The following is a 13,855-nucleotide window of genomic DNA, read 5'->3' as shown; positions in this document are numbered from 1 at the left end:
CCCCGGTCTGGGCACCCTCCCTCCCTCCCCGCTGGAAGTGTGCAGCGTGGGAAACACACCCCCCTTTGACCTGCATGCCCTCTCATCAGAGCAAGCACAAGGCGGGAAGCACGCAGGCAGACAAAACCTCCGCCTCCCCGACAGCCACAAACAGAGGCAGCAGGAAATGGTGCTCCAGGTACGGACACCAATGGACCTTTTATTAATGAGGTATTTAATTGCATTTTATAAAAAATAAAGAGAAAAGAACATTCCACAACAAACTGAAGATTTGAGACCGAATTCTTCAGATTTATGGTGAGGACGTCTGAGGGTCCCAGGGTCCTGCAACTGCTAATCCATCTGTGAGGAAGTCACACAAGGTACTGGAGAAGCCATTACAAACTGGCTTTTTATCAGGAACATCAAGCGTGACTGCATCTGCGCGTGTCACGCCGCTGCCCCTCCGCACACCGTCTGAGGGGTGCTTTTCTCTGGGAGGCTAATCTGCAGGGCCTTCTGCTCAGTCAAGGGCACTGCTGAGTGCAGAGTTTGATGAGCCTCCTGGTAGAAAGTGAAGAACCTACAAAACGCAAACGGCTCAGTTTGCAATGGCTTATAATCAGGGCAAATGCTCTTCTAAAAGGTCAAAGTTCAGAGCAAAAGACTCGAGGATGCAGTGACATGTCTGAGAGGGGCACCCACAGCTCCAAGAAGGCGGGGGTTTGCATAGGGTGTTTACAGTTTTTTCAGGCCTGGGAGATGGCAGCTCTGCTCGGAAGCCCAGCCCACCTAAGCTAAGCGGTCGTTAGCATTTCAGGGTCATGGGGTTTGTCTGAAAGGAGCCAGCCCTCCTCTGTGGGAGCAGCACTGGGCAGGGAGGTGAGACTGACAGGTGCGTGTCAGGAGGCCCGCAACCCAGGCCAGTGCTGCCAAGGTACCACAAATTTATAAAACAGGCCACAGGGCCTCCAAATGCCCCCACACTGGATTAGTAACAGAACGGAACTTCTCTGTCGCGCTCATTTCCCACTTGCTCATGGCACAGGCTCATTTAAAAACAGCTGAGAAGGCAGAAGTGGACCCTCACAGACACCTACTGCAGACCCAGGCTGCTGCTGTCTCCGAAATCTTCGGCCATTTCCCCCCATTAATACATAAAAAAGCATCGCGATTCCCATGCAAACGCCTCCTTTACCAGTCGAAATGGAATGTCAAGGCACTTTAACTGTGACAGCCTGTTCAGAGGCCAAGTGACCCCTGAGCGGGCCAAATCCCCTACGCACAGAACCCACATGCCCCTCAAATGCTGACTCCAACCGAGGTCTCAAGTGTCTCAGTGTCTTTGCACTTCAGTGAGACAAAATTTACCAAGTGCAAGACTGAAGTGGCTAATTTGACACACAGGATTTCTGGGAGTCACACCCACTGATCAATGTATGGCATCGGAGGGGTGACTGTGTCCTGAGTCAGCACGTCCAGGATACGAACAGGCAGCTCTAGGTTAAAGCTAAGCACCCGCAGGATGGGGAGAAGGTCTGCAGGCTGAGCGCTCTGTCCAGGGGGTCACGCTCAGCTCCAGGGCCCCCTCAGTCCAGGCTCCTCCTCACTCCTGGTCAGGGGCTTGCCGGTACCCTTCGCTGTGGCGGCTCCGCCCACTGATCTCCAGCAGGGCCCGGGCCTCAGGGTCCGCATCCAGAATGCTCTTGTGGCTGTTGGCCTTGGGAAAGAGGGAAATGGGTGTGTTCAGTGACCAATGATGTGCAGCCCAGAGCCGGAGGTGATGTTTCAAGCTTATCAGAGGGGCCAACAGCCTACTGTTGCCACAGGAAATGTGGTGGGGCTCTGGCTCCCTCACCGTGGTCTCCCTGTCCTGGCAAGCCATCGCTGGGAGGTGACAAGGGGCAGAGGGCCCGACCATGACTCATTGCAGAACCACAGAACTAGAAGGCACCCAACCCACCTCATCTTGCAGATGGGGGCCCCTCACACCCCAGTTCCCACCTTGGGCAGGCCTCACTTTCCCGGTGGTTCATTCTGCTAATCCCCCCAAGGGACCCCGACAGGATTCTGCTGTGCCCCCACTGGCATCCCTCTGGCCAGCAAATTCGGGAAACAAACGTGGAAGAAACTGTCTCTAGATGCTTCCATCTAGCAAAAGGGGTGAAGCTGAGGAAGTGGAGAAATGCCCCACGCTCACCAGCTTGGAATGGGAGGCGTCTCCAACCGCCCACACCTCCATCTTCTCAAACCGGAAGTCCTCGTGGGCGGACAGCTGAGGGCTGCTGTACGTGGTGCACGTGGGCTTGGCCTTGCTGTGTCCTTTCCCGAAGTCGACGTCGACCCACAGCCCGAAGTAGTGATGCTGCCCTCCCATGCCCTGCAAAGGGAAGGCCGTCAGCATCTCCCCAGCCTGCACGTCAGGCTCCGCGCCCACGTCAGCCTCTGCCACCTGGCTGAGACGCGGGACGAGAAGTGAAATATCCTGACTGGTGCGACTTTCATATCCCAGCACAAGTTACTGGAACAATCACTGAGGTGTCCGGACTCCCACCCGCATGGCTTTCTCTTGGGGCTACACTGACTGACAGAAACACAACGTCAGGGCACAGAGAACTTCGTGGAAAACCTGCAGCAGGGACGCTCATGCCCCACAGACCAGGGCACTGCGCTGAGGGTGTGAGTCCCTCACTCCGTGTGTCACCTACAAGGAGGGAAACCAGGAAGCAGGCCCGGGGTGACACAGGCCTGGGGAGTGACTTAGAGCTGTTCTGCCACCGCCCCCCCCCGCCCCCCCAGTGCTGGCTCCAAGCTCCTGGCGATGACAGAACTGCTGCTCCACCTCCCTGATCACGTGTCTGGGTGCCACCTCCACCTCTTCTCGTGGCCCTGGTGGCCTGGAACTACTTTTGAACAAGAGGCCAAAGCAAGAAAGTGCAGGCGATTCTCAGTGGCTTCTCTCGCTCAGACTGATGATTGGCGATTCCTGGGGACCTACTGGGTGCTGCTCCTGAGACCAAAGCCTTTGCCCTGTGGTCACCAAACTGCCCTTTCTGGGAGGTGTCGGGGGCCTTCAGGTGGCCCCGTGGCAGGCCTGCAGCAAGCCTGGGAAAGAGCATGGGGGTGCTCTCCATCCTGACAGGGGGACCAGCCTTCCTGGACCCTGGCTTTGCAAACCCAGGGCTGGAGTTTCCCCAAACAGGCTTTTTGTTAAGCAGAGAAAAAACAAACGGGCGGGAGTGCTGGTAAGAGGCACATTTCTCACCCACATTTAGCTGGCCCGCAGGTGCTGGGCTGCTGTGTGCATGGGCGCCTGCCCCTCACCCACCCCAGCCCTTGGCCTTCCCCCTCACTCTCCCCTTCCCGTAGCCGAGTCTCCAGGCTGGAGCACAAAGCAGACAGGAGGTGCAGTCACCCACTTTGTGAGTTACAGTTGACAATTCCCCATGGCTCCAGGGAGGCCAGCCCTGGCTGTGCCCCTTCCTCAGCTCATGCCCCAGGCACGTGGCAGGGCAGCAAGGCCAGTGACAGGTCTGACACCGACACCGTGTCCAGCCACGAAGGCCACGGGCCATCTGATTACCAGGAAAATTGGCCCAATCCACCATCGCACACAAGCCACCAAAACACCCCAGCCGAGGCTCCGTCCTTCCACCAGCTAAATTCTGTCCTCCCTGTCACTCACTGCGGCCCTGGCACCGAGCAGAATGAGCGGAACAGGGCACGCGGGTGAGTGAACGCACACAGCTCCCGGGGTATCAGGACTGACTCCACCGGGATGGACGCCCCCAGCCCTTCCCCAGGCCTCACCAGTCCGTTTGGGATGGTCTGCTGCCCGTGGTTCAGGTACATGTAGTGGTTGTTGTAGCCCGTGGAGGTGTACACGGCCATGCTGGGGGAGATGGAGAACAGGAAGCACCTGTTGTCCCCTGCAAGCGACCAGAGCACACACGCAGCGTCACGGGTCTGAGCCGGCAGAGAGAAGCAGGGGCTGCAAACAAGCCACCGCTCGGAGGCAAAGCAGCGAGGCCATCACATGTGCCCTGAGCTCACGCACAGGGGCTCAGCCATCATGCAGGCCCCGCAGAAGACAGGGAAGCAGTCATGGGGACTCTGCCCGCTGCTCATCAGAAGAATGCGACCAAGTCAAAAGGGGCGGGTGTCCTTTCACTTCGGAGCAAGGAGCTCCGTAGTCACTCCAGCTCCTGACTTGGTGTGGGCACAGCCTCCTCCAGTCGGCACTGGACACTGGGCTCAGCGGGGAGAGGACACCTGCAGACGCCCCGCTGCCCCGCAGGAAGGACGGGGCAGGCAGGGAAAGGTGACCGACTACCATTGTCCATGGGCAGGGGTGCGGTCCACGGGGTGCGGTCAGGATAATCAGGGAGTTTCTGGAGGCCGAGCTTCTCGAAGGACATCCTGAGATGGAGACGGCTGCGGGAGAGCCACTCCCTGGAGGAGTCCCCCAATCCCCCGCCCAGGGACAAGACGTGTGGGGAAAAGCAGGGGCCTTTTCCTGTCTGAAGGGTGTGTGAGAGCTGGGGCGGGCAGCAAGGGAGACAAGCCTGGAGTAGTCACGGCACCCAGATGACCGCGGACCCGACTCTAGGCAAAGACTTCAGTCCAGGGGCTTGGGTGGCCCCAGCAGGTTGGGGCAGTTTGGAAGCGATGAGCGACCTGGTCCCACCCTGCTGCCCCCATGCAGGTCACAGCATCGCTCTGCTCCGCAATCCAGGACTGTCTTTCAACCAACATTTACTCAGCCTGACGCTGCTAGGCAAAGCGAAGGGGCCACAAGGCAGAGGCCCCTCGGCTGCAGTGCACCCCACTCTCGTCCATCGGGGGCTGCCCTCGGCAGGGAGGCCACGTGGGGAGGATTCTTCCTGGAACGTGGCGGTAAGGACCCAGGGAGTCAGTGACACCTGCCAAAACCACACCGACGGTGAGGCTCCCACCTGCCAGTAACTCTCACAGCAACGACACTTGACAACCACCCACGTGACACAACTTACAAGCCGCTTCCCCACTGCACCATGTCCCGCACCTCTGGGGGACCGAGGCCCAGAGAAGTCGAGCACCCTGCCCAGGACCAGGGCCGGACTCCAGGCTCTGTGCCCAGTCCAAAGCCACAGGCCTTTCAACTGCAAAAAGACAAGAAGGCCCTCTCTGAATGTGACGGGCTCTGCAGCAAGGCTGCCCTCTGCTGGGATTCCATCCTATTTCAGAACAGAACGAACTCAGTTGGAGAACTTGGTAATTGCATTTCCGCCGTTCTTCAGGAAGGTTAACGCTGCTTGTTAATAAAACGTTAGACCAGTGGTTCTCAACCTTCCTAATGCCGCGACCCTTTCATACAGTTCCTCATGTTGTGGTGACCCCCAACCATAAAATTATTTTCGTTGCTACTTCAGAACTGTCATTTTGCTACTGTTATGAATCGTCATGTAAATATCTGATATGCAGGATGTATTTTCAGTTACAAATTGAACATAATTAAAGCATAGTGATTAATCACAAAAACAGTATGTAATTATATGTTTTCCGATGGTCTTAGGCGACCCCTGTGAAAGGGTCGGTCGACCCCCAAAGGGATCGCGACCCACAGGTTGAGAACCATTGCATTAGACCCAGCAGCTCTAACCTGGCGGCTAATATGAAAGGAGCTGGAAGAAGCGAACCTTTCATTTCTAATGGTTCTCAGGGTGCGTTTTTTCCATGTCTAAAGCACAGCCTCCACCCACAGGACAGAGCACCTCGTCATTCCCCAGAGCCTGGAGATGGAGATTGGGAGGGGGGGGCGGTCCCCACTGCCTGTGACACTGACAGGGAAGGGTGGCTGTGCAGAACAGGGACGCTGCAGGCCTGAGACTGCGGCCCCAGAAGAGCTTCCAAGGCTGGCCGTGGGCTGACCTCTGGATGTCGGGAGGGTCCCCCACTCCCAGAAATGACCGGAGTGGCTCCCTGTGCCTGAACTGTTTGCACACACAGGGTGACTGGGGCTGACCCCCCGCTTTCCTCCTGGGAGCCTGGGATTTTGCTTCATGCCTGGCAGGGGGAGCCCACATGGCCGGCCCCCAATATAACCCTGGGCGCCGAGCCCCTACTGAGCTTCCCTGTGGACAGCACTTCACACGTGCTGGCAGGGCCCGTTGCTGGGGGAGGGCAGCATGTCCTGGGGGGCTCCACTGGGAGGGGACGCTGGGAGCTGGTGCCTGGTTGCCCCAGACTTCACCCCAACCTATTCCCTGTGCTGATCTTGTTCTGCGTCCTCACGGTAATAAACCATGGCCGTGAGCACAGCTACGCCGAGTCCATGAGTGCTGCCAGTGGGTCATGAGGTGTGGGTGGTCTTGGGGACCCCAGACAGTGGGGAAGAGCTGGGAGAACACCTGAAGATCCAGAACATTCTAAAACCGAGAGAAAATAAAGTCCTAGAAATAACAGGATTTCTGGGATAGAGGTACCCAGCCTTCATCTCATGATTCCTTCCACCCATCCCAGGTACCGGGCGGCCCGCCGCTGCTAAAACCTCTGCAGCTGGATGTGGCTCCCCAGCCGGCAGGAGCTCCGCCTAGCGGGGAAGACAGGGACAATCCCAGAGGCCTGCGGCACGACTGAGGACCGCAGGGAGCACACGGCCCTCGGCTGGGAAGGCCTCCTGGAGGAGGTGGCCCTGGCTGAGTCCCGAACAGGTGGAAGCGGGAGAAAGCAGCATGTGCCACATCCTGAGATGAGAGGGAGCGGGGCCTGTTCTGGAAACCCAGGAGGTTCAGTGGGACTGAGCACGGATCGCAAGGGGCAGGAGCGGGCCGGGAGAGGGGAGATGAAAGGCGCACGGCCCCGAGGGCATGGGTCTGTTAGAGTTTCCAGGAGAAGAGCTGGGATATGGCAAATGGATTGCAGGGCGAGACTAAAAGCAGAGGGCCCGTGAGAAGGCAGCTGCCCACGCTTCTGAAAGCGAGAGGAAGACGAAGAGGCGGGAGGGACGCAGCAGAATGGAGGGAAACTGGTGACCGGATGTGCAGTCTCCGTTCAAGAGGCCTCTCTCCTCTGTCTCCCGCATCTCAGGTCCCTGGAACCTCCCTTCCATAACACAGCCAGGGAGGGTGTTAACCTCGCCCCTCACGGGGAGGGACCCTGCCCAGAATTCACTTAGCCCGTGGGAGTGAGAGCGGGAATGCGCCTGCGCTCAGAGCCACGAGGAAAAGCCCTCCACGGCCACTGGCCCCGAGGAACCCTGCTGAGAACACACACTCGGGCAGACGGGCCACACACCAGGGGACACACGGCGACACCAAACCCTCGGAAGGCAGTTTTGCCCCCGAGTATGGCCAGCAGGTGAGCATTTTCAAAACGGCCTTTAACGCCGTTTAGCAGAGCACTTTTCCTCGAGGAAGGGGGAGGTTCATAGAGCCGTTTAGATCTCGCTGCATTCGAGTTCCCACAAGAGCTTCCAAACCCCAGCAAAGGCACAAAACCAGCAACCCATGGCGGCGGCGGCAAGCAGACACACAGGGGTTCCGGGAAAGGAAGACGGTCCCATCGGAAAGAACCGGCTTCTCCGGCTCCCGCATGAGGCATCCACAGCCCAGCCTCTCCCATGACCTGGACCTGGCACCATTTAAAAAAACCTAAAATCTGCCGAAACCGGTTTGGCTCAGTGGATGGAGTGTCGGCCTGTGGACTGAAAGGTCCCGGGTTCGATTCCGGTCAAGGGCATGTACCTGGGTTGCGGGCACATCCCCAGTAGGAGATGTGCAGGAGGCAGCTGATCGATGTATCTCTCTCATCGATGTTTCTAAATCTCTATCTCTCTCCCTTCCTCTCTGTAAAAAATCAATAAAATATATTTTTTAAAAAATAAAAAAACCTAAAATCCAAGTGAGGATACGCGGCCTGCTTACCTGACCCTGCCGTCGGAACCAAAGGAAACCCATGAGTCGTCCACCCACCATAAAGCAGCAGCACGGTGCCCTCTCCTCCCAGACACAGCGGGGCAAACACGTGGAGGAGCAGCCGGAAGAACGGCTCACCCTTTTAACACCCACACCCTTTGCCAGTGCTCAGGGGTCCCCAGGCTGCAGCCGTCTGACCGGAACTCCTGACACGCACCCTGCTACCGCTGGGTTGCGGTGGCCACGTCTTACCTTGAAACTGAGGCTTGATTTCCCAGGAGCAGGAGGCAAACCCACCAAACACGTGGCCGTCGAGGTCCTCGAGGAGCAGCACGGAGGGCCCCTGGTGTGGGACGCGCCCACAGAGCTGGGCGAAGCTGTGGCCGTGGAGCTCGGACGAGAAGAGTAGGTGCCAGCGGTGCTGCTGCTCCCTGGGCAGGTGGGAGTTGACGTAGATGACCGACAGGAGGTCCAGGACGCTCTCAAACTTCTGCCCCTGGTCAACCTGACGCTCAGGGACCAGCGTGGACAGATCGAGGGGCCAGTGCAGGCCAAAGCCCCTGTGGATGACCACACTCAGGAACGTGGCCACCAGGTGGGCCCTGAACACCCAGTCCTCGATCACCGCGGGGTCACAGTCATAGTCCAGCTGCTCAGGCCCCAGCAGCTTCTCGCCGTCTAGGGAAGGGGAGACAGTATTAGTGGGCGATCACGTGTCCTTATAGCTACTCACCTCAACCTGCAGCATAAGGATTATAGGGAAATACTATGATCAATGATATGCCAACCAATCGATCAGACAATCCACACCAGCGGTTCTCAACCTGTGGGTCGCGACCCTTTTGGCGGTCAAACGGCCCTTTCACAGGGATCGCCTAAGACCATCCTGCATATCAGATATTCACATTATGATTCACAGCAATAGCAACATTACAGTTATGAAGTAGCAACAAAAATAATTTGATGGTTGGGTCACAACATGAGGAACTGTATTTAAAGGGCCCGAAGGTTGAGAACCACTGATCTACACAGTCTTCCCAAGGTGGAACACTCACACTTTCTGATTCCAAAACTTGACTGCAAGCCTACAGTATCGAGACAGATGGTACCACTGTCCGCCACCGGGGCCCCGGAGTGTGGGCACGGGCAGGGCACTTGCCTGCAAACTTCACCTCGGAGAGCAGCTGCACAGCCAGAGCCTGCACCCGGGGCGGGGGGCCGGGAGCGCCCTTCTGCGCCCAGCCTCTCAGCTCCTGCCTGTGGCTCAGCACGTGCACCAGGGAGCCGACGAGATCCTCTGTAAACTTGAAGGTTACAATTTCACCATGAATGACATTTCTACCAGGACCGGTGACCTACGTCTGGTCAGCAGGGGGGGGTGTTTTATCTCTTTAATGCCAACTGCAATGGCCACATTGAGGGAAAATCATGTAACCTGGGTAGTTATTCACTTTACTAATGATCCCTCGGCCGGTCCGGTTTTGCCAAGGCCTTTGTCCACCGGTGATGTGACCTAGGCTTCCCCAAAGGTGGGCATCTCTGATGCTTCCACCAGTGGCTTGATCCCCCCGAGTCCCCCACTGACGGACACCGACGCCACCTGGAGGGCTGCAATGGTCCTGGGGCCTCCCTACCTTTTGGACTTCCCGTGCTTTCATGGGACCATCTGTGGCAGAAATCATCTTCAGGATCATGAAACTCTTCTCCCTGGAGCTCCCTTTCAGCAGGTGGGACATCGACACTGTGAACTGCTCCTGGGAGACGCTCTCGCTGGGCCCCTTCGCCGGTTTCGTCAGGTCCACCCCCCGCATGCCGTCATACAGCCTGGCGACCATCTCTGGGGGAAGCGCCTCCCCGATGTGGCTCTGTGAAGGGCGAGGAGGAGAAAGGGCTAGACAGGGTCCAAGTTAAACGTGGTAACGAGGGGACCACGACCTACCACTGCCAGGCCATGATGCTTCTACCAGCATGTAGCCGTCCCAGATCCTCACACACACCATCGCTCCCCTGCCGAAGGGCCTCACATCACCAAGGACCCACATGCATAGCGTACCCTGGCTTGTGGCTCGTCGTGGCCCTCAGGTTCTTCCACAATCTGTTCCCCTCTCTCCAAACTTCCCCGTCTCCCCATGGCTGGCCACGTCATTCCTACGTCTGGCCATCGTCTGCTCTTCACTCTGCTTAGAACATATCCTTCCTCCTACACGGACAGCTGCCATTTGCACGTCCCAATTTATTAACATATGGTGCATATGTCCATTTGTAGCTAATCTGGTCTCCTCTATCTTAGGGCCATCCAAACATGGTAGCTGGCTTGCACTTCTTATCTAAGTTCTGTGTGCTTAACATGCATTTTACATTAATGTTTATTTCAATTTTAAACCTAGTTCTTAATGAATGTCTTGCCAATAACATTCCGTAAACACCGCTTTCCTTTTGACCGACATCAGATCAGATTTGGTCCAGAGATTTAAAAGAAATGGTGAGAGAAAGCCAATCACGAACTTCCACCCTGGTGGGATCTGCACACAGATCCTCCTGTAACCACTCACACTGCTACCCCGTTGGTGACACAGCGATGCTCTGCAGTTCCTGTAAAGCTGGTCCCCACCCTGGCTCTCAAAAGGAGTATATCTCCTTCCGTCAGTGTTTCTGGATGTCTATTGGAAGAGCAATCTCCAATTCCTTCCCAAAGGAAACTACATAGTCACCAAGGCTTTCCGATCAACTCGAGCCAAATTTATCTCAACAAACACTTAGGGATGCTGCCACCCACTGTGCCCTCCAGTCTAGTCTGGTTCTGTCTGCTCCAGCATGGTGGGTGACCAGGCAGATGGGGGTGATTTGGGTTCAGTGGAGATACTTGTGCACACACGTGCGCACACACAGATGCACACACATACTAGTACACCACATGGCTGTGCCCCACATCACCTTCCTGGCCAGTTTGCTCATCTGTGAGGGGAGTATGTGGGGGGGTCCCTGATGCCCATCGGCTCCCGCTCTGCATGCGTTACAAGAGGAGGCTGCCAGAGCGCCTCACACAGGGCCTTCCCGCCCACGGCCCAGGCACAGGAGCCCATGTGGTCTCTGCCGGTGTCTTCCCTCCGTCTGAGCCCTCAGACAGGCAGTGAAAGCCCCCGGGAACAAGGCAAAAAGGTGGGGAAACAGGCATTTTAACTCCTTGTCCGATGAACCTTGACTTTGAAACACCGTTATTTTTTAGGCAAACCATAAAGTCCCTAGGACTTCACACACCTAACAAAGCCTAACGGCAAAAGGAACCCTTCACAGTTACTGGACCTATGAACCCGACAGGTCCGGAGATGGGAAGCGGGGCTGGCCCCTTTGTTCAATCTCATTAGAAAGTGAGACGAAGGCAGAGCAGAGAAGCTGCGACAGAGACCACAGGAGTCTACGACGCTGGGCATGTGTGCTACCTGACCCTGACAGGAGAGAAACTTTCTCAAGTTCAGTCTTACAAAAACAGAGCCGATTTGGGCTCGGGGGCCATGGTTTGCAGACTCCCGCTCTGGACTAAGCCCCATTGATGACTGTGACTCTTGCCTTGAGTGCCTTCAGAGAAAAGGATCTGGGCGAGGCCGCGCTGCTTTTCTCCGATGACAGGGCATCGAACAACCGGTCCACCTCCGCCTGCTCCTCAGGAAGAAACTGCGAATGCACACTCTGCCCCAGGCGGCTCCCGCTGCTCCCCATCTTGCCTTATTGCTGGCAGGATTCTCTGCAGAAGGAGAAGGGACCAAGGTAGAGAGAAAAATCAAAATGTCATAACCATAGAAAGTAAACGTTGATAATTACACCATCAAGTTAATAAATGTTGACGTAGCTGTAAAATGCGGCTAAAATGCATCAGAGCCAGGTCGTGTTGTGTTGATGTAGTGGAACTTGATAGTCAATATAATTAAGTATGAAAACCCAATCCTGCTTCCTATTTCTGAAAACATCCCCGTAATTGCCAGTTTGGATTTCTCTATTTGAAAACACAGTTCTCAAGTTAATGTAACTAAAAAGTAGAAAAAAGCCCAGTAACTTAATTTAAATATTCTTTTTTTTTAATCTGAGTTTAAAACGTTAAAAACCTGTTGTCTGGATGATCACATGTATTCGAATACAATCAGCACCTTGAAAATATCACGGACAAAGGGAACAGGCTGTGTGACAAGTTTTCCCCTGTGAGCGTGGCTCTGCCTCTCCCTAGCTGTGCAGCCTTGGGAAAACTACTGAACTCTGTGGCTCAGTGGTTAAAGCATCGGTCTGCCCATCAAGGGTTGCAGGTTCGATTCCCAGTCAAGGGCACATACCTGGATGGCAGGTTCAGTCCCCTACCCTCCCCCCCCGCCCCCCCGGCATCAGGGTGCGTGTCTCCTCACATGGGTGTTTCTCTCTCCCCTTCCCCCTTTCCCTCCCACTCTTTCTAAAAATCTAAAAATCAATGGGGCTGGGAAGAATATCCTTGGGTGAGGATTAACAAAAATAATAATAAATAAATCACAGCCCTACCTCGGAGATCACTGTGATAATTATCCAGCCAACGAGCTCAGGAGTTTGCACAGACTAGTACCCCAAAGCCCATGACCTTTGTTCATTATCACAGACCTTGTTACAGATCCATGGATTCAGAGAGAAAAGCTAAGTCAGATTAAAAAAAAATCTCTTAAGAGGCAAGTGCTGTGACTTCTTAATTTTTATCCTAAACTTCATTTGGAAACTCGCTTTGGTGACAGTGCTGGAGACAAGCACTCCTCAACCAGCTCCCACCAGGACAGCGAGGGCGGGGCAGCGATCTCAGAGGGCGCCAAGTGTGTGCAACAGGCCCCTCAGGTCCCGGCTGTTCAAAACCCCAAGGGGAAATGGAGGACAGTTGGGATCTTTTTTTTCTTTTTGTTGTGGTGAGACTCAATTAACATAAAACTCGCCCTTTTAAAGGATACAACTCAGTGCATTTAGTACATTCCCAGTATTGTACACCACCACCTCTATATGGTTCCAAAGCATTTCCATGGTGCCCCGAAGAAACCTTGTAACCATGACTAGTCACCCCCCCATTCCTCCTGCCCCAACCCCTGGCAGCCACTAACTGCTCACCTCTCTACGGGATCTGCCTACACTGGACTTCCCATTTAATGGAATCATACATGTGTGTCCTTTTGTGACTGGCTTCTTCCACTCAACAGAGTGTTTTCGAGGCTCATCCTGTTACTGTGTTCCTTTTTCATGGCTGAATAATATTCCAGTGAGTGGAGACAGCACGTTTGGTTTATCCATCCATCTGTTGATGGACTTTTAGGCTGTTTCTTCCTTTTAGATATAGTACTTGCATGTTCTTAGCAGCAATATTCACAGGTACTTGTTTGAGTCCCTGCTTTCAAGCTTTGGGGGTACAGACTTTGGAGTGGAGTTGCTGGGTCCTATGGTAATCTGATGTTTAACTTTTGAAGAACCACCTAACTGTTTTCCATTCTCCGTTCCCAGCAGCAAAGCACAATGTTCCGATTTCACTGTATCCTCTCCAACGTTCTTGTTATCTTTTCCATCATTTTTTTATCACTGCCATCCTGGCAGGGGGCGCCGCCAGCCCGAACAGGAAGGCTCCAGCAGAGGCACCAGGGAGGGACGACAGAGCACTGGCAGACGCAGGCTGCAAACGAGGCCTTAGCAACCCAGGGTAGGGCTGTCACTCACGGGCCATCTGATCTAAATGCTTCCACTCCTCAAGTTTCTCAGCAGTGTAAGAGCCAAGGAGGAAACCGGGGCCCTGGCTCAAGGTCCAGCCTGCACGTGGCTTTACTATCTCTAACCACAGCTGCCCCTAGTCCCCTCCAGGGGCGCAGTTCAAGCCGCCACCCAAGACTGGCCCGTCCTCTTCCGTCAGTTATTCTAAGAGCCCAAGAAACAGCCTGATCGTTTACGACTGGGTTAGGGGATGAGCCATCATCATGGTGTTTAAATACCACCGATTC

At 55.2% G+C, this 13,855-nt stretch overlaps 1 protein-coding gene across 3 annotated transcripts in view; it reads right to left on the bottom strand.

Annotated features, from left to right (window-relative positions):
- Window positions 1-172: 172 nt before the first annotated feature.
- The window catches only part of TLDC1 (TBC/LysM-associated domain containing 1), an 18,535-nt gene continuing 4,852 nt past the window's right edge, over window positions 173-13,855 (bottom strand). For 2 of the 3 annotated variants that reach the window (XM_006762239.2, XM_006762240.2), the window contains exons 2-8: window positions 11,442-11,616; window positions 9,509-9,739; window positions 9,034-9,178; window positions 8,127-8,552; window positions 3,790-3,908; window positions 2,180-2,359; window positions 173-1,699 (exon numbers count right to left, since the gene is read on the bottom strand). In XM_006762239.2, coding sequence (XP_006762302.1) covers window positions 1,586-1,699; window positions 2,180-2,359; window positions 3,790-3,908; window positions 8,127-8,552; window positions 9,034-9,178; window positions 9,509-9,739; window positions 11,442-11,591 — 1,365 coding nt within the window. In that variant the 5' untranslated portion in view covers window positions 11,592-11,616 and the 3' untranslated portion in view covers window positions 173-1,585. Of the gene's footprint in view, window positions 1,700-2,179; window positions 2,360-3,789; window positions 3,909-8,126; window positions 8,553-9,033; window positions 9,179-9,508; window positions 9,740-11,441; window positions 11,617-12,980; window positions 13,850-13,855 lie in introns of those variants that run through there. The other variant, XM_006762238.2, reaches the window with a different exon arrangement.

Source organism: Myotis davidii, unplaced genomic scaffold (genome assembly GCF_000327345.1).
Source record: "Myotis davidii unplaced genomic scaffold, ASM32734v1 scaffold77, whole genome shotgun sequence".
Taxonomy (NCBI): domain Eukaryota; kingdom Metazoa; phylum Chordata; class Mammalia; order Chiroptera; family Vespertilionidae; genus Myotis; species Myotis davidii.
The sequence above is the reverse complement of the archived record's forward strand: the minus strand, read 5'-3'. Positions and strand labels throughout refer to the sequence as shown.